We start from the raw sequence: 23608 nt of genomic DNA, 5'->3' as shown, positions 1-23608 counted from the left end.
AATCAATGATTTTAGTTGTAACTCTGGGGCTTTGTAGTATTATTTATCTTTTCAGTTAATGTTAGTAACAAATTTTGGGTAACATTTTCAAGTTATGTGACCTCCATAGTTGAAAATAGAGCCTCAAAGATTTCTAGCGTAAAGGGAATATCTGTTTCTTTCTCCAGGGAGATCAATGTCCCTTCAGACACTTCCACAGAAGTATAGTCTCCTAAAGGACATGAGAATGAAATATCTAAAATTGTCTAATCATTATATTTTTATATATAGCTATCTATATATGCAGGTTAAAGTTTGATGAGGCAAATATGAATAAGCCTGTTGTTGATTCAGGAAATAAAGATTAGAAGGGTCACATATGTGAAAATAGAAGTGGAGTTGTAAAAAAATTGAGAAAGAGATTCTTAGTTATCTTTGGGATACATACAGATAACTTATATAGAGTTAAGCAAAATTTATAAAGGTTGCATAAGACTATGGGGGAATGTTAGGCTAATTAGAATTTATAATTTTGCCCATAAATTTGTACCAAGTCTCATTCTTGAAGGAATTTGTATTTGAATTGAGGCTTTGACAAATTCTAAGGTTGGTTCAAGGAGTGAAACTTGCTATAGCTGTAGGTAAGTCAAAAAGGGATAAGCTGAGTTTCTGCAAACCAAATACATTCCAGAGGATGTAAGAATATATTGGATAAAGGATAAAAATAAAAACACTTTGAAAATTGTAGGTATCCATCAGATTTTCCCACTAGTAATTTGTAAAGAGAAACTTTTGCTAAAACAAGATGAGCCATCTAACATGTAAATGTTCAAGGTCCAGTTTGGGGATAAACATAAAATCACAAGAACTCATGTCAGGTAGCTCTTCCATGGCCCTGATACGACCAGAGAGTGTTTTCCTTGAGAAGAAATACTTAGTTTGGGAGGTACAAGGTAGGGAGTTAGGTCAAGGTTTTATCAAGAGGATCATACGTAAGCTGTCTAGGTTGAAGGAAAAGATCGGAGTAGGCTTGGGCAAGCCTAGACCCAAGCGAGTTTTCGGTTATGAATGCTGACGAATTCAGCCAGTAAAATGCAGTTGATTACATACATAGACAACAAATGTAGGATCACCATGGTGTCAGTTGCTCATGCCCATTGTCTCACTGGATAACACTGAAACCAGAGAAGCCAGATAATCACAGGCAACATGAGTGCTTTTTTTTTTTTTTTAAGGATTTTATTTTAATTAATTATTTATTCATGAGAGACAGAGAGAGAGGCAGAGACACACACAGATAGAGGGAGAAGCAGGCTTCATGCAAGGATCCCGACGTGGGTGGGACTCGAGCTCGAGTCTCTGGGACCACGCCCTGAGCCAAAGGCAGACCCTCAACCACTGAGCCACCGAGGCATCCCAACAGGCAACATGAGTGCTAGAGTACCCTGTGGCTGAGGAACAGTAGTCCTACAAGGAGAGTATATGGAGGTTGGTGAAAAATAGCTTTGTAGCAGCACTTCCCAAGATTGTCTATATTCCATATTTTGGAGGATCGTGAGGCATTCTGTCAGGGCTCAGGTCAGCCTGTGCTTGTGGTCGAGCCTTGCCTGTGTGACCTCGGTGGAGACATGTAGGTTGCCAGGTTATCAGTACAGAGCAGTTCCTCTCCATTAGCCATGGTAAAGGAGAAAGGACAAGGTGAATTAGAACAAAAGCATGAAAAGAAAAGTGTTACAAGTAATAGTTTCAAGTATCTGGGAAATTTGTGTTCTGTCATCTTAGGATAAGCAGCCTACTTCTATAAAGTAATCTGCTTTTGTAATGTAAAGACATCCTTGACAGCCTGACAGTCCCTTGATACCTTCTGAGAAATGCCTTTTTTTTTTTTTTTTTAAGATTTATTTATTTATTCAGAGAGACACAGACTGAGGGAGAGAGGCAGAGACCCAGGCAGAGGGAGAAGCAGGCTCCTCACAGGGAGCCCGATGCAGGACTCAATTCTGGATCCCTGTACCATGACCTGAGCCGAGGGCAGAGGCCCAACCGCTGGGCCACCCAGGCATCCCTAGAAAGGTCTTTTTTCTGGTGATCATATCAGCTTATCCCAGGACGCTTGTATTTATGAGTAATACGTTTATAATGTCATCCATCAGGAGTACTTGTATAGTCTTTTATTGAGGCTTTTGTGTTTCTTCCAGAAGACTCAGTTTCTGATCTGTAGCTTGTAACAGGCAAGCATAAAGAAAAAGCAGAAACTACCTGTGGAGGTAAGACTGAATGGTTCAGGTTAAGTTGTTTTAGTAGCAACAGTATCAGAATGGGGAAAACAATCCTTTATGAAGCAAATCAGTTTATAAGGATTTAGTGAAATTTACCTGTGAATAAGAACATATCATGGATGGTGAGGGCATTGATCAATTTCAGAGTTTTTTTTTTTTTTTAAGATTTTATTTATTCATGAGAGACACAGAGAGAGAGAGAGAGAGAGAGAGGCAGAGACACAGGCACACAGAGAAGCAGGCTCCATATAGGGAGCCTGATGCGGGACTCGATCCTGGGACTCCAGGATCACGCCCCGGGCCGAAGGCAGGCGCCAAACCGCTGAGCCACCCAGGGATCCCCTATTTCAGAGTTTTTAATTTATACCACTGTGCATTATGATTTTGAAATCTAGATATTTAAACCTAGAGAGAAAATCTTTTAAAACCTAATTATTTTTTAAAATAACAGCTTTAGTGAGATAAAATTCACCTTTTTAGAGTATACAGTTCACTGGTTTTTAGGATGTTCAGAGTTGTGTAATCATTACCACTACTTACTTTTAGAACATTTTCATCACCCTGAAAAAAACCCTGACTGTTGACAGTCACTCTTCATTCCTTCCTCTGATCTACCTGGCAATCCCTAGTCTACTTTCTGTCTCTGGTTTTGCCTAAGAGATAAATTATTTTAAAAATAATTAGTTGGTTAACTAAACAATTATTTAAGTGTCCGTAAACATGAATATTCCTCTTCCTGAAAAGGACATAATGATAATCACTCTATTATTTTACACTAATGAAAAGTCATCCATATTAGAATTGAACTGGGAGCCTCTCTTTTTGATTTATTAAATTAAAAAAAAAACATTGAGTTTAGTAAACAAAACAGCTTTCATAATGGTATTGAGCTAATTCAAAATCTAGAGAATGCTAAGCATTCTTAATTATCTCTTCTATTTTTTTACTTTTCACAGAGTTAGATTAATATCTGATATATTAGTAGGTGCTCAATCAGGATAGCTTTATTTTGTTTTGGTGACAGAACTGGAATTAGAATCCAGCTATCCTCCCAGGAAGTCTCCTCTTTCCCTTATGCCACACATGCTTTCCATTTGTACCCAAAGCTGATTTTTATAAAGCACTTGTAAACAGTTCATGGAACTGGGGGTCAATGTTCTTATTTCCGTTTTCTATTCTATTTCTTATAACCATACATAAATTCACAAGTTTAAATTTGTTATTGCGTAAATGCTAAAATGTTAAATAGGCTAAGAAAAGAAAAAAAGAAAATATCTTTCATGCTTTTTGTCTAATGACAAATGTAAATGCTCCATATTTCACAGTTAAAGAACTTATATAAAGTAGGACATAAATCATATGCATTTTTAGCTTGACTACTACTTAGGTATTTAGGTAGTTCCAGTCAAAATGTTAAGTATGAATTAGTGATTTTAAGATATAAAAAGAGTTGCTTTGAGGTCAAGTTGGAGGAGAAAGGTAATAAAAGAAAGGATGAATGCCAGTAGGTTTTTTTTGGTGGTGTTTAAATTTTGTTACAGTGTAAGGATAGGTAGTAAAGGATACAATTCTTAAATGTACAACTTTTTTGAATTTAAAAAATATTTACTATACTTAAAATTCAATTAATTAACATATAGTGTATCAATCAGTTTCAGAGGTAGAGTTCAGCAATTCATCTGTTGCATATAACACCCAATGCTCATGACATCACATGCCCTCCTTCATGCCTATCACCCAGTTACCCCATTTCCCCATCTACCTCCCCTCCAGCAACCCTGAGTTTGTTGCCTATAATTATGAGTATCTTCTGGTTTGTCTCCCTCTTTAATTACAACTTGATGAATTTTTACATGTAAATATATATATATATATATGTAATAATCACCGCACAGATCAATATACAGAATATTCCAACACCTCAGAGGGTTCCTTAGTACCCTTTTTTTTGTCAGTTACAACACTCCAAGAGGTAATCACTATTTTGACTTTTGTCACCGTAGGTTACTTTTGTTTCTTCTTGAAATGCATATAAATGGAATAAAACGATACTCTCTTGTATCTAGCTTCTTTTACTCGTATTTGTATCTATAAGATTCATCCATATTGTGTGTAGCAGTGGCTGATTTTTTTTGCTTTATAGTATAAGTAAAGCACAATTCATCCATATACCTGCTGATGGTGATTTGGGTTGTTAACAATTTTTTTAGTATTGTGACTAAAGCTACTAAGTCCATTATTGTGCTTAACTTTTGGTGAAAGTATGCACTCACTTTTCTTGGGACTTAAGGTTTTAAGTGTTATAAAAGTTCAGGACTTTTTTGTTAAAACAGCCAGAATGCCAAACCTGCCTCACAGAAATTTTCAAGTCCACCTAAATGGATATGTTTAACTCTTTGATTTTATTTATTTATTTTTTTAAGATTTTATTTATTTATTCATGATAGTCACAGAGAGAGAGAGAGGCAGAGACACAGGCAGAGGGAGAAGCAGGCTCCATGCACCGGGAGCCCGATGTGGAATTCGATCCCGGGTCTCCAGGATCGCACCCTGGGCCAAAGGCAGGCGCCAAACCGCTGCGCCACCCAGGGATCCCAACTCTTTGATTTTATAATAGAAACTGGGGAAAAATAACTTTTACTTCACAGCCAGTTTTGGGTGGTATCATGTGCCTGTTCTATAATGCAAGGGTTATGGATATTACGCATTCATTCATTCAGTGAACAATAGGAAACCATCCTAGGGGTTAGAGACACAGTCACATCCTACTTTCCCAACCAATATCTTCAAGTTACTTGAACATAACGCATAGATTGCAGTGATAAAGAAATGAGAATTATTAGGGGAATTCTTAAGGTGAAGCATCTCATCTAAACCTGGGTAGTCAGTGGAAGCATCTCAGAGAAAATGACATCTGAACTGAGTCCAATGGAATGAGCTGCAATTAGCCTGGTGAAGGAAGTGGAGGGTGAGTGTTGAGAAGAGCAGGGCTATGAGAGTTTTTAAGGCGGTGTTTAAAGCTTGGTGATGGGAGAAATTGAAAGTAGCTGGGTAAGCACAGACTCAATTATAAAGGGCCTTTTGACATATCCGGGAGGTCTGACGTCCTCAGGTCAGAAGGGAATCATTGGTACTATCTTTTTTTATTATGGAAAATGTCAAGCACACATCCCATAATTTGAGCAGTTACCAACTTATCACCAATCATGTTGATACCACTACCTTCCTCCCCAAGTGGATAGTTCTGAAGGAAGTTTGAGACATCACTTCATCATTGAAGATTTTGAGCAGGAGAGTGACATAATTAGTTTTGTGTTTTATAAATCATATATCCCTAGTAAATTTAAAGTATCTTTACAATGCACACACCACAGTTTGGTTGCATCTCATTTGCTTCCAGTCATAAAGACATTTGTCTTTCTGCACTGTTTATAGCAGTTTGCATTTTTTTCCTAACTATGGAAACATGAGTAAATGCTAAACTTATTTTATATATTTATCTTCTTATGTAGATAAATCATTGTTTAATTTGCCTTAAAAACACTATTAATATTTTGGCTTCTATGAGTATAAAAAGGTCATAAACAATATAAAAGTTTATGTCTAGTTCAGTCTCCTTTATAGCAAAGATGATAGTATTTGGAAAGTGGAATTCAGTTAAGGTTTTACTATGAATATTTTTCCAGATTCAAGTTCAATTTATGATTCTTCTGTGGCTCAGGTTTTGCTCATCTATTTGAAAATCTGTTTTCTTTCTTTTTTTTTAAATCTGTTTTCTTATTGAAGTTTACTTTGATGGTGAGAATTAATATAGATTACTTTTGTTTTAAAACTAATTATAGTTGTTTACATAACACTAAGTAGTAAAAATGTTTACTTCCTAAAGGGCTTTAGCTTAACCCGTTTTAAAAAAAGTGGTGTAGTAGATGGTCACTATTGTAATGCCATGGAATAGCACTGCATTCATGCATGTGTTCATTCAGTTGGTGAGTTAGTGATCTTAATCTAAATCAGAGGTTGGCAAATTTTTGCTGTTCTGTCTGGTTCTTATATATTTGGAGAATTGTTCCAGGAAGATAGGGAAGAATTTGCAATAGAAACCGTATGTGGCCTGCAAATGTATTACCTGGTCCTTTATAGGAAAAGTTTGCCACTCCTGGTCTAAATAAATATAACTTAAATTCTTGGCATGTGCTTTTTTTTCTTTTGGAAATGTTTCTATAAGATTCACTTTTAAATAACATTTGAAAATAAAAATGTCATTGTTTTCTACAGAGAAGATGGTGAATTAGAAGATGGTGAAATAGATGATGCAGGACTTGAAGAAATACAAGAACAGGAAGCAAAAGAGGATGAAAAGCACAAAAATGAGAAAGCTTATAGAAAATCAAGGAAAAAACACAAGAAAGAAAGAGAGAAGAAAAAATCCAAAAGAAGAAAACGTGAAAAACATAAGGTTAGTTAGAATCTACTTTTAATTCTTTTAGTAAATGTTTATGAAATATATTGAAAATCATAAAGTATAAATCATTGCTTATTTTATTATAAAACTTATTGATTAGAAGGGCACCTGGGTGGCTCAGTCAGTTAAGTGTCTGACTCTGGATTTCACCTCAGGTAATAATCTCAAGGTCATGAGATCAAGCCTCCCTTCAGACTCCTTGCTGGGCATGGAGCCTGCATAAGATTTTCTCTCTTCTTCTGCTCCTCCAACCCCCCCAAAAAACAACTTGTTGATTAGATATTTTTATTTATGTGATTAATAAATTTTCTGAACATAAAGATTATGTAAATTACCTCAAATATTTAAAAATTAATCTAGGTAACTTTTAATGCAAGTTAAAATCTTTTTAATTAATGGAATTGTATGCAAGGATGATAAAGGTTAGAAAAGTTTTATTGTTTTATTCTCTACAGATATAGATTAGCAGCATTGGCATTGTCTGTCCATTTATTCATTCATATGTATTATCATGTGCTTGCTGTGGAAATCTCTGTGCTCTATGCTAGGGTTACAGTAATGAGTGAAAGTCTCTAATGGAAATAGATTACATTGAAATGGGAAGGAGAAGGCAATAAACAAATGAAAAACAAATGTGATCAAGAAAAAAGAGTAGGGTGCTGGATAGAGAATAATGTAGCATAGGATAGGGAAGAAGGGATCATCTATGCAGAGAACTCTAGGAAAAGTGGGCATCTGTGGTGGAGTAGTTTTGAAACTCCCTGAAATTCCCCCATAAAAACAAAGCAGTGGGGATAGCAAAATCAAAAACTCATTGGCAACATCTACAAAAAAAATGAAGTAACAAGTTATCTCCACAAACCTTAAAAATACCGCTGGATGAGGCCAAACCACAGACAGCAACAAGACCCATATAGGATCAGCAATTGGGCATACTGAAGCAGAGGGAAGGTAATGGGACTTCAGAAAACAAATTGCCAATAGGTACTCCTCTCAAATGGAAGAGTCCCCACTCAATGTGGAAAGTCCATGGGCCAAACTGAGAACAGAGCAGAAAGTGAGAGGGGGGGAAAAAGTGAGAGGGGACTTTCAATTCTCTTGTGAGTATAAGGTGACCATGTGAATTTGGGATGGTGCTTGAATGGTCTGGGTCTGATGAACTTCTAATACTAATCAACCAAATCGCTCTTATTAGAGTCCTACACTGAGAATATAACTGCTAATTAGAATCTAAATTGAGAGGACAAAGATACTAGGGCTGGGCAAGGAAAGAAATAGCTTTAAAAAAATGAGGAAAAAAAATGAGGGAAGGGAGCAAATGAGGCATATCTCAGAAGATACATAGCCATATATATTAATATTTCATGCAAACAACAAGCAGTAACCCTAGAGAACAAGATAGGACCATGATTACATTCCGTATAAGTTATAATTTTTAAAAAAACAGAATAATGGAGAGAATAATATTCTTCCATAAGAGAAAGAGTTCCCACACAACATATAAAATATCTAACCTAATATTTCAAAATGATAAAATTAAGAAAGTATATAAGCTATGATCAAACAGCATAAATACAATTTGGGGGAAACATCCTTTGGTCATCTAAGTGAAAAGACCAACTCCCTATTAGGAAAAGAGAATCAGCTTTCTATAAAAATTTTTGATATAGGATGCCTGTGTGGCTCAGTGGTTGAGCGTCTGTTTGCCTTTGGCTCAGAGAGTGATCCCAGGGTCCTGGTATTGAGTCCCACATCGGGCTCCCCGCAGGTAGCCAATTCTCCTTCTGCCTGTGTCTCTGCCTCTCTCTCTGTGCCTCTGATGAATAAATAAAATCTTTTAAAACTTTTTTGATATAAATATTTTATGCTGGATGATAATGGAATGACATATTTAGATAAGATGTGGTCCAAGAATTTTATATCCAGCTAAATACTGACCTTCAGATATAAAGTTCTCCAAAAAAAAAGATAAAACTCAGGAAATATTGTTATCATGAGCCTTCCTGTAGAATCCACTAGAGAACAAGTTTAGATAACCAAAATGACTATTTGGGAGAGAGGGATCTACATACATGTAATACATATTTCTTTGTAAAACTAGGACTAGGGCAACCCGGGTGGCTCAGTGGTTTAGCGCCACCTTCAGGCCAGGTCCTGATCCTGGAGATCCGGGATCGAGTCCCACATCAGGCTCCCTCCTTGCATGGAGCCTGCTTCTCCCTCTGCCTGTGTCTCTGCCTCTCTCTCTCTCTCTCTCTCTCTCTCTCTCTCATGAATAAATAAATAAAATCTTTAAAAAAATAAAAACTAAGACTAAATGATGGCCATAAGGGGAGCCGTATATTATGTATCTGAACATTACAACTATAAAAAATATCAGGAAAAGCGGAAGAGTATATGGCAAGCAGGATAAGCTTACTGATTGCCTAATATTATTAACTCAGAGTAAGGGGATGTTGCTTCACATTGTTATCCTGATAATGAAAAAGGAAAAGAGGTTACTGACGAATTTTAGTATTGGTCCTGTTAGTAAAGAAATAATATGCAAAGAAGGGACAGGGACTAAGGTTATTGGAAAAGGCATGAAAGAAATAATTGAGGGGCACCTGGGTGGCTCAGTCAGTTAAGCTTCATACTCCTGATCTCAGCTTGGGTCTTGATCTCAGAGTCGTGAGTTCAAGCCTTGTGTTGGGTTCCACACTGGGCTTGGAACATATATAAATGAGTAAATAAAAAGGAATAATTAAAACAAAAATACAAACTTTTCTAAATACCAAAAGGTATATACTTTCCCAACAATGCAAAAATCCAACTCTAAGCTGTGTACAAGAGAAAGATTTTAGAAGTGGGTAAAGCTATGCCAAGCAAATACAAAGAAAGAGAAGGCAGAAATCTAACATTGATATCTGAAAAAGTCAAATTTGTGTCAAAAGGCATTGAAAGAAACAAAGAGAGACATTTTATGATGTTAAAGGCTACAATTCACAATTAAGTATAAGTTATTAATATTTTATAGCCCCTAAAACAGCCACTTTTATAAAGCAGGAGCTATAGGAACTGCAAGAAGAACTAGGAATACACTAATAACAGGAGATCTACCAATATGCCTCTCTTAATCCAAAGAGATCAATCAAGTGGATGAAAAGGTGGTAAGGATATTAAAGAAAGATTATGTAGTGAGCTCTGAATCCTGAGAATACATCTTCCTCTTGTCTTTATGGCCATATAGTAGGCCTTGTATGCTCCAATTACTTTGATTGAGTGGAAGTGTTAAAAAGAGCAATGTCAAATCACAATACAATAAAACTAGACATTTCCTAATAAAGTCAAAAAACAAAATGTCTTTTTGCTTTGTAATTCAAATGCCTGCTATAAATAGCCTGTGGAGCACAGGGGAAACAGATTAAAACTGCAGAATTTCATTAAAATGATGATATAAAATCTTGGTGTGTAAGTAATGACAGAATATAGCTAAAGCAGTTATCAGGAGAAAAATTACAGTATTGCAGTAATTCATTTATTCTTTGCTAGAAAAGTAGCAAACCAAAACAAAACAAAAAGGAAAGGACTTTTAATTATGTTAGAAGCAGAACTTAATGGATTAGAGTGAAAAGCCAGTAGTTATTCAAAAAAAGATCAGTGATACATATAAGTCATTGGCGAGACTAATCAAGAAAAAAGTAGGGGCACATGCCTGGATCAGTGGGTAGAACATAGGACTCTGATCTCAGGGTGTGAGTTCGATCTCTGTTGGGTGTAGAGCTTACTTAAGAAAAGAAAAAGAAAAAAGGGAAAACCAAAAATAAAATTTAGTGTGTTGAAGCTAAGAATTTTCAAAACCATCAAGTCCCACATCTCCTTTTGAACGGCCTTTCCTTTAATTTGTCTGTCTTTGGCAGATAAGTACTTTCAGCATTTTTCTTGAAAATCTTAACTAGATTACTTAGTTCACTAGACACATTTTCTACTTTCCACATTATTGAATATAACTGTGTTGTTCAACTTTCTACCACTGCATAATGAAGATTTCCGTTCTTCCAGCTTTAATAAGATACCTCACTTTCCTTTAAGTTGTCTCAAAGCCCAGAATTTTACTAATAATCATTTGAGGCAATTTATTTACGTATGTATGTATTTGAGAAGAGAAAGTGCATGCATATATGTGCGTGCGCATGTGTGTGTATGAGGTGGGGGAGGGGCCAAGGGAGAGAGAATCCCAAGAAGACTCCCTGCTGAGCATGGAACCTGACAGAGGGCTCTATCTCATGACCTATGAAATCATGACCCAAGAGGAAAACAAGAGTTAGTCGCCTAACCCATTTTAAAATTATTACTATTTTTTGTATCTCTACACCCAACATGGGGCTCACACTCATGACCTGGAGATTAAGAGCTGCATATTCATTCCACCAACTGAGCCAGCCAGGTGCCCCTCATTTGAGGCACTTTAGACTTTCACTAACACTTTTCTTGAAGTCCTTCCAGTTTCTATCCGCTGCCTGGTTCCAGAACCTCTCCTACCTTTTAGATATTTCTTATGGGGAGCACAGCATTTCCAGACACCAAAATCTTAGTAGTCAACCATTGCTGCACAGTATTACTCCAAACTTAGAAGCTTAAAAGAACAGAAATTTATTTCCCAGTTTTTGTGGGTCAGGAATCTGGGAGTTTAACCAGGTGATTCTGGCTCAGCTTCTCTCATGGGATTGCAGTCAACTCAAGGCTTGACTGAGGCAGGATCCTCTTCCATGCTCACTCACATGGCTCTTGGCAGGCCTCAGTTCCTTACTGACCACTCTAGAGACTGACTCAGTGTCCTCATGAGTTATCCGGCTTCCCCCAAAGCAGGTGAACCAAGAGTGAGAGAGCAAGAGAAAGCACACAAGATGAAAGCTATAGTCTTTTTATAACCTAATCTCAGAAGTGATATACCATCTCTTCTGACATACACTATTTTCTAGCTATTTTTAAAGTAGTCCCAATTGCTAATTTCAGGTTAATAATTACTTTTTAAAAAAAGATTTTATTTATTTATTATATATATAGAGGACTTGAGTGAGTGGGAGGAAGGCAAGCTCCACACAACACAAAGCCTGACTCAGGGCTTGATCTCATGACCTTGAGATCATGACCTGAAGTGAAATCAAGAGTCAGACACTTAGCCAGCTGAGCCACCCAGGCGCCCTGTCATATATACATATGAAGAAAACAGAAAGAAAATTTCATAAATATATATATATATATATTTTTTATTATTTATTTATTTATTTTTTTTTAGAAAGAGAGAGAGAGAAAGTGTGTGTGTGTGTGTGTGTCTTTTTTGTTTTGTTTCGGAATAGTCTGAAGAAACTTCTCCCTTAAGTAGAACCTTCTCTTCTCTGGTGGTTTTTCCTGAAGTAGTGTCTTCATTTGAGCTTCTTAATCAGATCTTATCCCTTTAGTGATCTTCAAGTGAAAGGTTTTCCTTTGAGTTGGAGCTGACTTCTACCATTGACTTAGCAAACTTGGCTTTTGAATGGACAGTGTTGAGGGGTGCTAGGTTGGCTCAGTTGGTAGAGCATGCAACTCTTGATCTCAGGGTTGTGAGTTGAAGTCCTGTGTTGGACATGGAGTCTACTTGAGAAAAGAAATGGGCAATATTTATTTCAAACTTTGACCCACAAATATTAGATAAGCTTGAAGCATTTGATAGCATAACTATAAAAAGATTTCTTCATATCACCTATCAAATTGGCAAAAATGGAAATAACACCATCATAAAACTAAACCTGAAAATATTTAAGAACAAAGTGAGGGAAAAGTTTGTCTTTCTTAAAAGAGCCTTTAAGAATGGAGTAGAGGGGGCAGCCCGGGTGGTTCAGCGGTTTAGTGCCGCCTTCCGCCCGGGGTGTGATCCTGGAGACCCGGGATCGAGTCCCACGTCAGGCTCCCTGCATGGAGCCTGCTTCTCCTTCTGCCTGTGTCTCTGCTTCTCTCTCTCTCTCTATCTCTGTCTCTTATGAATAAATAAAATCATAAAAGGAATGGAGTAGAGGTAAAAATCCTTTTGCTGTGAAAATATCAGAGTTCAGTTTCATTCAAATTTTTACTGAGTCAGTATCTTCACTGATAAGAACTTTAAGAATTCTTTAAAGAAAGTGCTTAACTTGGGAAAGTAATTATTTTGACTAGATGGAGATTTGGTGACCTTTTTTAAGGAGTGCACTCATACTTAGAAAGCTTACTCTTGATATTTGCTAATCATTATCAGTTACTTGTGGTTTCCATTTGACTTTTGCCCAATTTTGTGGGTTGGATTTATTTCACATTTATAATTTGATATGTTGAGTATCTTTTAGCTTTAGGGTACTTATGCAAAAGAATAAGAGTGCTACAGACATTTTAGGTAAAAATAACTCATACTCTACTTATGTTCTGTGATCCTTTTTGAAGATCTAATTCCTTTTTTTTTTTTTAAGATTTTATTTATTTGAAAGAGTCAGAGAGAGAGCACACAAATAGAGGGGAAGGACAGAGGGAGAAGGAGAAACAGACTCCCCACTGAGCAGGGAGCCCCATGCAGGACTCAATCCCAGGATCATGGGATCATGACCTGAGCTTGAGATGCTTAACCAACTGAGCCACCCAGGTGCCCTAATTTAATTCTTTTAAGATTAATTAAAATCTGAGATCACTTTAGAAGTGATCTTACATAGAAGGGCACGAGTCAAAAAAAATTTCTTTTAATAATAATTAATAAATAAATAAATAAATAAATAAATAAATAAATGGCACGAGTCCTTGGACCACAGGGATGATGAGGAGAATGCTGCCATTAAACCCCTAAAAAGAGGAGAAGATATACTTTTCCTCAGAAAATTTTAGAGAAGTTGAGCTGGTGGTGGCCTTTGAAGCAAGGATTTTTTGGTTAATACTTCAGAACCTACTAGGATAATACAATATGCTGGTTGGCACTTCTGGCTAAAAAAAGTGTATCTAATTATTAGTAAAATTTTCTTCCTTTTGCAAATGTGTAACTGTTTTTTCCTTTTTTATAGCATTCTCCATCTAGTGATGATAGTTCAGACTACAGCCTTGATTCAGATGTTGAACATACAGAAAGTTCCCACAAAAAAAGAGCTGGTTTCTACAGGGATTATGACATTCCATTTTCTCAGGTATTGTCTTTTTTTAAAAAATGTGATCAAATATACATAAACATAAAATTTACCATTTTAACCATCTTTCAATTCATTGGCATTAAGTGTATTCACAATGTAGTGCAACCATCACTACTATCCATTTACAGAACTTTTTCATCATCCCAGACAGATGCCGTGTACCCTTTAGATCATAACACCTCAATTCCTCCTCCCCACCAGCCCCTAGTAATCACTATTCTACTTTGTCTCTATAAATTTGCCTACTCTATAGGCATAAAGGTGGAATCATTACTGTATTTGTCTTTTTGTGTCTGACTTACTTCATTTACCATAATTTTTTGAACATTCATCTAGCTTCCTTTTTAAGGCTGGATGATATTCCATTGTATGCATATACCATATTTTGTTTGTGTGTTTCTGTTTTTGAACACATGGATTACTTCTACCTTTTGACTGTTGTGAATAATGCTGATTATGAACATGGGTGGATAATATCTCTTCAAGACCCTGCTTAAAAAAAAAAAGACTCTGCTTTCAGTTCCTTGGGACATATACCCCTCAGAATGGAATTGGTGGATCATACAGTAATTCTGTGTTTAATTTCTTGAGGAACCACCAAACTATTTCCCATAATGGATACACTTTTTTACATTCCCACCACTATACATGAAGTTTTCTACTTTCTCCACATCCTTCCCAAACTTATTTTCTGGTTTTTTTTTTTTTTGCTTTGGGTTTTTGTTTTTGTTTTGATAATAGCCTTCTTAACAGGTATGAAATGACATTTCATTGAGGATTTGAGGTTCTGCCTTTAAGGGGAAAAATAAAATTTTCAGTTTCATTCTTTGCCTTCTGACATTCTGAAAAATGTTTTATATTTTTCAGTATAGAAAAACAGGCATATGTAGATATATGCTACAAATTTTAAGTCTTTGAAAATCATAATCATATGTTAGCTTTCCAGGTCTATCATAACAAAATACTACAGACTAGTGGTTTAAACAACAAAAGTTTATTTTCTATTAGTCTGGAGGCTAGAAGTGCCAGATCAAGATGCCAGCAGGGTTGATTTCCTTTGAGGATCATAATATCTTTGAGGACCATTTCTCCTGGCTCGTAGATGGCTACCATCTTGCTGCTTTGTCCTCAAATGGTCATTCTGCTGTGCATACACACCCCTGGCATCTCTCTGTGTGTCCAAATTTTCTCTTGTAAGGACACCAGTCAGATCAGATCAGGGTCCATAGTAGTGACCTCATTTTAACTTAGTCACCTCTTCAAAGCCCTATCTCCAGATACAGTCACATTCTGAGGTATTGGGGGTTAGGACTTTCACATACGAATAATGTGACATCTACCTCTTTAAGTGCAAAAGCTATCGGAAGTGTTGTAAGTAGAAAAAAATTAAAACAACATGATATACTTTAGATCTTTCTCAGGCATGTTGTACTGTATGAACAGTCTTCAATATAAATAGTATTTTGTGGGCAGCCCGGGTGGCTCAGCGGTTTAGCGCCGCCTTCGGCCCAGAGTGTGATCCTGAAGACACGGGATCGAGTCCCACGTCAGGCTTCCTGCATGGAGCCTGCTTCTCCCCCTGCCTGTGTCTCTGCCTGTCTCTCTCTGTGTGTCTCTCATGAATAAATAAATAAAATCTTAAAAAAACATAGTATTTTGTGCTAGAAAAATCACAGTGGTCTCAGGAACACTGGGGAGTATTCAGATCAGTGTGCACCTTTCTGAAAAACCACAAACTTTCTCTGAGTTCTGGTTTCTGCCAATCTGTCAATATGCTTGTCCACAGAGTTCTATTCTTTTTCCTAATTTGGTGTTCCTCATCCCTTATGAGCTTAGAAAACAAAATACTGTGTTGATTAGAGTTATTTCTATTGCCTTCTGTTTCTCTGTTGCCTTCTTTATAGTTGAGGTTGCTCAGTAAGTAACTGTTGAATAAATGAAGTTTATTATAATATCTTCTTTTAAAATTTGAAAAGAATTATACTCTAGTTGATAATTTTATTGAGTTAGGTGAATGTATCCATATATTGAGTGTGTTTGCTGATTTTGGAATAAATGGAGCTGCCATTTCTCAGAACATTTTAACAGCTATTTGTTTGAATTATTTTTACCACTAATGACAGAACTTTTAAATCTATCAAACACTGATGTGGGGGGATGCCTGGGTGGCTCAGTGGTTGAGCATCTGCCTTTGGCTCAGGGCATGATCCTGGGGTCCTGGAATCAAGTCCCACATCGGGCTCCCCATGGGGAGCCTCTTCTTCCTCTGCCTGTGTCTCTGCCTCTAACTGTGTGTTTCTCATGAATAAATAAATAAAATCTTAAAAAACAACACTGATGTGGTACCTAAATTTCATCATTTGCAGGTAAATTTATTTTTTTAGAAATAGTCAAAAGTTATTTAGAGACTATTCAAAACAGTGAAAAAATGCTCAGAATGATCATTACCACTTCAGATAGCAAAGCATTTGAAAATATCAAATAATGAGATTTATAAGCTCTTGATTCACAAGTTGTCACTAAACATTATTCCAGAAAAGGAGGTATAGAATATTTTAAAACAGTGGCAGAAGTATTTTAATAAATATTTTAATAAATATTTAATAAATATGTAGCCTTCTATGGGGGCTACTCTGAAGGACAAAATCAATTGGTATGTATAAACAGCATTACACTTGTTTTAACTGACTCATATTTTCTTTTTTTTTTAAGATTTTATTTATTCATGAAAGACAGAGAGAGAGAGAGAGAGAGAGGCAGAGACACAGGCAGAGGCAGAAGCAGGCTTCATGCAGAGAGCCCGATGCGGACCCAATCCCAGAACTCCAGGACCACACCCTGGGCCAAAGGCAGGCACTAAACTGCTGAGCCACCCAGGGATTCCCTGACTCATATTTTCTTAAGCATTATAGTTATTGATTGTCATTATACGATTACATATTACTACAACTACAATGTAATTATTTTTGTTTAAAAATTTCAGTTATGAGACCCCTGGGTGGCTCAGCGGTTAAGTGCCTCCCTTTGGCCCAGGGCATGATTCTGGAGTCCTGGGATCGAGTCCCACATCAGGCTCCCTGCATGGAACCTGCTTCTTTCTCTGCCTCTCTCTCTCATTCTGTGTCTCTCATGAATAAATAAATAAAATCTTTAAAAAAATTTTTTTCAGTTAAAGAAATTAAAAGAAAAAGATAATCTTTTATAATTACCCACATTTCACTTCCAGTGTCCTTTGTTCCTTCGTGTAGATCTGAATTTCAGTCTGGTATCATTTTCTTTTAACCTAAAGACTAAATACTTAGTCTTTACTGACACAGAGACAGAGACATAGGCAGAGGGAGAAGAGGCTCCACGCGGAGAGCCAGATGTGAGACTCAACCCCAGGACCCCAGGATCACAACCTGAGCTGAAGGCAGATGCTCAGCCACTGAGCTACCCAGGCATCCCAAAAGTACTTAGTCTTTATTTAGCATCGTTTGTGGTACAGTTGCACTGTCAGTAAAATCTCTTAGCTTTTATCTATTGGGAAATTATTTCACTGTTATTTTTTTAAAGATTTCATTTATTATCATGAGAGACACAGAGAGAGAAGCAAAGACATAGACAGACGGAGAAGTAGGCTCCCAATGGGGAGCCCGATGTGGGACTCCATCCCAGGAACCTGGGGTCACACCCTGAGTTGAAGGCAGCCGCTCAACCGCTAATCCACCCAGGTGGATTTTTAATAACTTTTAATTTTGTCTTAATGAATTCTAGAAAAGTTCCAGGAATGGTGCAAAGAACTTCTGTATAGCTTTCACCCACATTTCCAGGATGTTAACATTTTACTGCATATGCTTTGTTTTATTCTTTACCTTTCTTCTCTTTTCTTCAGAGGATCTAATTTGCAGCTAAACCCATGTGTTAAGTTCTTAATTCTAGTATTTGCATTTTTCAAATCTAGAAACTTGATTTTTTTTTCAGATCTGCAGAGTATTTTTATAGTTCCCAGTTCACTGCTGAAATTCTCATGTCATTTACTTGAAAATAATAAGCACAGATATTTTAAAATCTGATCACAGGAATTTCAATATCTGGAGTCTTTCTATTACTGATTGCTTTTATTTAATTTTTAAAATTATCTTATTATTTTTAATATATATATTCATGAGAGACACAGAGAGAGAGAGAGGAAGAGACACAGGCAGAGGGAGAAGCAGGCTCCATGCAGGGAGCCCGACGTGGGACTTGATCCTGGGTCTCCAGGATCACACCCTGGGCCAAAGGTGGTGCTAAACCACTGAGCCACCCAGGCTGCCCTACTGGTTGCTTTTAGCTGATGCCCTTGCTGATCATGTCTCCTCATATGATTGAGTTTTTTTTGTTTATTTTTCTGTGTGCTGAGCATTGTGTTTGCAAAATATAGTGCATTTTATAGAAATAATTTGAGACCTGGGGTGATGTTAATTTACTCCAGGGAGGATTTTTACTTGCTCCTGACAAATTTTTAGTGACCCTTATAAACTTTATTCCAACTGCAGGGTTTGAAACTCTTCTTGGCCACCAAGATGATAGATTGGACTGTAGCCTCTGATCCACCTTTTGATGTTGACCCAGAATTGGTGGGTGGGGGTTAGCTACTAAAGCTTCTACTTTTTCTAGACTCTGGATTTCTCCTTTTGTTCTCATAGATTAAAGGGATAGTCAGAAGCAGTGTTGAATCTTTCAGCTGATTTTTCATGTTGAGCTGATGCTTTCAGAGAAAAACTGCTCCTGATCCTGCTCATTTCTCACGATTTTCATCCACTCCATGTATATATATATATATATATTTTTTTAAAGATTTTATTTATTTATTCATAGAGACCGAGAGAGAGGCAGAGACACAGGCAGAGGGAGAAGCAGGCATCATACAGAGAGCCTGACATGGGACTCCATCCAGGGTCTCCAGGATCACGCCCTGGGCTACAGGCGGTGCTAAACCACTGCACCACCGGGGCTGCCCCACTCCATGTATATTAAAGGTCCAGTAATCCTTCACACTTTTGATAGCTCTCTCATGTTTATAGTGGATTTTAGAAAAATATTGTGTCCATCTTTTCTACATTTTTTAGGAGGAGAACTGATCTGAATTATTTAGTCTGCCAGGAAAAAAGAAAGTTCAATACCATTTCATCCACATATGTTTTAGAGTTGACTTACTGAGAATAGAAAATACCTTAAGTACATCCTAAAAATCTTATTTTCCTGGATAACAAATGTCTGCTGTATAATTTCTATAATTTAGGCCAAAAATAGAATATAGTATTAACATCTGGCTTTTGAATTTGAGGAGTTAGTATATCTACCCTTTTCCTCATCCTTCCTTGCTCAAGGCCTCCCATTCCCTTCTTTCATGTTTATAGTGATTGTTGTGGGACCACTTTCCATTTTACAGAAACCCAGTCTGCCCTGCAGGCATTCTAGCCAGGAATTTAGTCTAATAGTCAGCAAAGTGATTGGAGAAACTGTATCCTTTGATAGAACTTACAGGCTTTTTCATATCTATTATCTTCTTGCCGGAAGGCTGTAAAAAATACTTGCTAGATTCTTGCTGGTGAATGCATTTTGTACATTCCAGATGATGAACATATGAAGCATAAGGAGGTCTTCTAGAGAACTGGAGATGCTCCTCTAATGTCATACATTTAGTGCTTCATGGAGCATTAGCACTGCATGGGTGACACCCAGACCCAAACATTGGAGTCTTTGACTGCAGCAGGAGCTCTGTGATGGGGGGCGGGGCGGGGGAAGTTTGCATCATTAGAGGGCTATTAGGAATATTTGCAGTTGGGAAAACTAACTAAGGGGAGAAATAGAATGTTTAGGGATAATTCTATTTTAAAAAGTAGGAATAGGGGGCAGCCCGGGTGGCTCAGTGGTTTACCGCCGCCTTCAGCCCGGGGTGTGATCCTGGAGACCCGGGATCGAGTCCCATGTCAGGCTCCCTGCATGGAGCCTGCTTCTCCCTCTGCCTGTGTCCCTGCCTCTCTCTATCTCTGTCTCTGTGTCTCTCATGAATAAATAAATAAAATCTTAAAAAAAAAAAAAGTAGGAATAGGGAGATTATTTTTGTAAAGCCTGTGAAAAATCAGATTAAATTAATACTAAGAATTCAAAGTTTTGGAAGCGCTGGGTGACTTAATCGGTTAAGCAGCTCAGGATTCGATCCTCAGGGTTGTGAGTTTAAGCCTCCCATTGGGCTCTCTGCTGGGGCTGGAGCCTGCTTTAAAAAAAAGAAAAGTTTGGGGATCCCTGGGTGGCGCAGTGGTTTAGCGCCTGCCTTTGGCCCAGGGCGCGATCCTGGAGACCCAGGATCGACTCCCACGTTGGGCTCCCACGTTGGGCTCCCACGTTGGGCTCCCACGTCGGGCTCCCGGTGCATGGAGCCTGCTTCTCCCTCTGCCTGTGTCTCTGCCTCTCTCTCTCTCTCTCTCTCTCTCTCTCCCCCCCGTGACTATCATAAATAATAAAAAAAAAAGTTAAAAAAAAAGAAAAGTTTTTACGACAAGCATCTAATCTGCAGAGAAAAATTCAGAGTACTAAAGAGTACTCTTTAGTTATAGAGTACTGAAATATGTCATTGACGCATTAATGGAATCACATATTTTTGGATTGTTTTTTGGTGTTGAGTTGATTAAGTTCTTTATATATTTTGGATACTGACCCTTTATCAAATTGTCATTTGCAAATATATTCTCCTATTTGGTAGGTTTTCTTTTAGTTTTGTTGTTTCCTTTGCAGTGCAGAAGCTTTTTATTTTGATGTAGTCCAATAGTTTATTTTTGTTTTTGTTTCCCTTGTCCCAAGAGACGTTACCTAGAAAGATACTATGGGAAATGTTGGAGAAATTACTGCCTGTGCTCTTTTCTAAGATTTTTATGGTTTCAGGTCTCACATTTAGGTGCTCAATCCATTTTGAGGTTTGTTTGGTTTCTTTCTTTTTTTTTTTTTTTTTTGGTATATGGTCTAAGAAAATGGTCTCATTTCATTTTTTTGCATGTATCTGTCCAGTTTTCCCAGTACCATTTGTTGAAAAGACTTTTTCTTTTATCTTTTTAAAAAAAGGTTTATTTATGTATTTAGAGAGAGAAAGCAGAGCAAGCAGGAGAGAACACGAGTCGGTGGTGGGGAGCAGAGGGAGAGGGAGAAGCAGGCTCCTGGCTGAGCAGGGAGCCCAATGTGGGGCTGGATCCCAGGACCCTGGATCATGACCTGAGACAGACACTTAACTGACTGAGCAACCCAAGTGCCCTGAGACTGTCTTTTTCCCATTACATATTCTTGCCTCTTGTCAAAGATTCATTAACCATATAACTGTCAGGTTATTTTGGGGCTTCTATTCTGTTCCATTGATCTATGTGTCTGTTTTTGTGCTAGTACCATACTGTTTTGATTACCACAGCTTTGTAATATACTTGAAGCCTGGAATTATTATACATCTAGTTTTTTCCTTTTTCAAGATTGTTTTGGGCTATTTGAAATCTTTTGTGGCTCCAAACAAATTTTAGGATTGTTTATTCTAATTCTGTAAAAAATACTATTGGTATTTTGATAATGATTGCATTAAATCTGTAGATTGCTTTGGGTAGTATAGACATTTTAACAATATTTGTTTTTCCTATCCATGAACATGGAATGTCTTTCCATTTGTTTGTGTCATCTTCAGTTTCTTTCATTAGTGTTTTATAGTTTTCAGAGTACAGGTCTTTCACCTCTTTGATTAGGTTTATTCCTAGTAATTTTATTATTTTTGGTCCAATTGTAAATGAGATTGTTAATTTCTCTTTCTGCTGCTTCACTATTAGTGTATAGAAATGCAATGAATTTCTGTACCTTGATTTTATGGGCTCTCTGACCTCACTAAATTCATTTATCAGTTCTGGTAGTTTTTTGGTGGAGTTGTTAGGGTTTTCTATGTATAGTATCAAGTCATCTGCAGTGAAAATTTTACTTCTTCCTTAACAATTTTGATGCCTTTTATTCCTTTCTCTTGTCTGATTGCTGTGGCTAGGACTTCTAATATTATGTCGAATAAAAGAAGTGAGAGTGGACATCTTTGTCTTGTTCCTGACCTTAGGGATAAAGTTCTCAGTTTTTCCTCAATGAGTATGATGTTAGCTATGAGTTTTTCATATAAGGCCTTTATTATGTTGACGTAGTTCCCTCTAAACCTACCTTGTTGGGGATTTTAATCATGAATGGATGTTGTACTTTGTTAAATGCTTTTTCTGCATCTATTGAAATGATCATATAGTTTCTATTCTTTCTCTTATTGGTATGATATATCACAGTAGTTGATTATGAATATTGAACAACTCTTTAGCCCAAGAATAGGTCCCACTTGAATATCCATGAATGATTTTTTTTAATGAATTGTTGGATTCAGTCTGCTAATATTTTGTTGAGGATTTTTGCATCTATATTCATTAGAGATATTGGCCTATAGTTCTCTTTTTTGATGGTGTCTTTATCTTATTTTGAAATCAGGGCAATGCTGGCCTAGGTATTGATTCTTCTTTAAATGTTTGGTAGGGGACACCTGGGTGGCTCAGCGGTTGAGCACCTGCCCCTGACTCAGGGTGTGATCTGCGGTCTCAGGATCGAGTCCCATATCAGGCTCCCTGCCTGGAGCCTGCTTCTCCCTCTGCCTACATCTCTACCTTTCTCTCTGTGTCTTTCATGAATAAATAAATAAAATCTTTAAAAAGAAAAAAAATGTTTGGTAGAATTCATCTGTGAAGCCATCTGGATCCTGGACTTTAGTTTATTGGGAGTTTTTTGATTACTGAATCAATTTCATCACTAGTAATCAGTCTGTTTAAATTTTCTATTTCTTCCTGATCAGTTTTGGTAGGTTATATGTCTCTAGAAAGTCACCCATTTCTTCTAGGTTGTCCAATTAGTTGGCATATTTTTCATAATATTCTCTTATAATCTTTTGTATTTCTGTGGTATTGTTATTTCTCCTCTTTTGTTTCTGATTTTGTTTGAGTCCTCTTTTGTGTGTGTGTGAGTTTGACTAGAAATCTAATCAATTGTGTTTTTGAAAATAACTAATTCCGGATTTCATTGATCTGTTTTGTAGTTTTTTTTTTTTTTAAAGATTTTATTTATTTATTCATAGAGACACAGAGAGAGAGAGAGAGAGAGGCAGAGACAGGCAGAGGGAGAAGCAGGCTCCATGCTGAGAGCCCAACGTGGGACTTGATCCAGGGTCTCCAGGATCACACCCTGGGCTGCAGGCGGCGCTAAACCGCTGCGCCACAGGGGCTGCCCTGTTTTGTAGTTTATTTAGTTCTCTATGTCATTTATTTCTCTTCTAATCTTTATTATTTCCTTCCTTCTGCTGATTTTGGGTTTTGTTTGTTCTTTTTCTAACTCCATTAGGTATAAGATTAGGTTATTGAGGTTTTTTTTCTTGAGGTAGACTTGTATTGCTATACTTTTTCCTCTTAGAACTACTTTTTCTGCATCCCAAAGACTTTGGACTGTTGTGTTTTCATGTTCAATTGTCTCCATGTATTTTTTTATTTCCTCTTTGATTTCTTGGTTGACCCATTCATTGTTTAGTAGCATGTTATTTAACTTCCATGTATTCGTACTCTTTCCAGATTTTTTTCTTGTGATTGATTTCTAGTTTCATTGTGTTGTGGTCAGAAAAGACCATGATATAACTTTGATCTTTTTGAATTTGTTGAGACTTGTTT

General features: G+C 37.0%; 1 protein-coding gene across 2 annotated transcripts in view; it reads left to right on the top strand.

Moving 5' to 3' along the window:
• ZC3H6 (zinc finger CCCH-type containing 6) overlaps positions 1 to 23608 on the top strand; it is a 67477-nt gene that overhangs the window by 19134 nt on the left and 24735 nt on the right. The window contains exons 2-3 of one of the 2 annotated variants that reach the window (XM_077843280.1): positions 6539 to 6714; positions 13758 to 13877. In XM_077843280.1, coding sequence (XP_077699406.1) covers positions 6539 to 6714; positions 13758 to 13877 — 296 coding nt within the window. Of the gene's footprint in view, positions 1 to 6533; positions 6715 to 13757; positions 13878 to 23608 lie in introns of both variants that reach the window. The other variant, XM_077843279.1, reaches the window with a different exon arrangement.

Source organism: Canis aureus, chromosome 12, assembly GCF_053574225.1.
Source record: "Canis aureus isolate CA01 chromosome 12, VMU_Caureus_v.1.0, whole genome shotgun sequence".
Classification (NCBI taxonomy): domain Eukaryota; kingdom Metazoa; phylum Chordata; class Mammalia; order Carnivora; family Canidae; genus Canis; species Canis aureus.
Note: the sequence above shows the minus strand (reverse complement) of the source record. Positions and strands in the feature narration are given on the sequence as shown.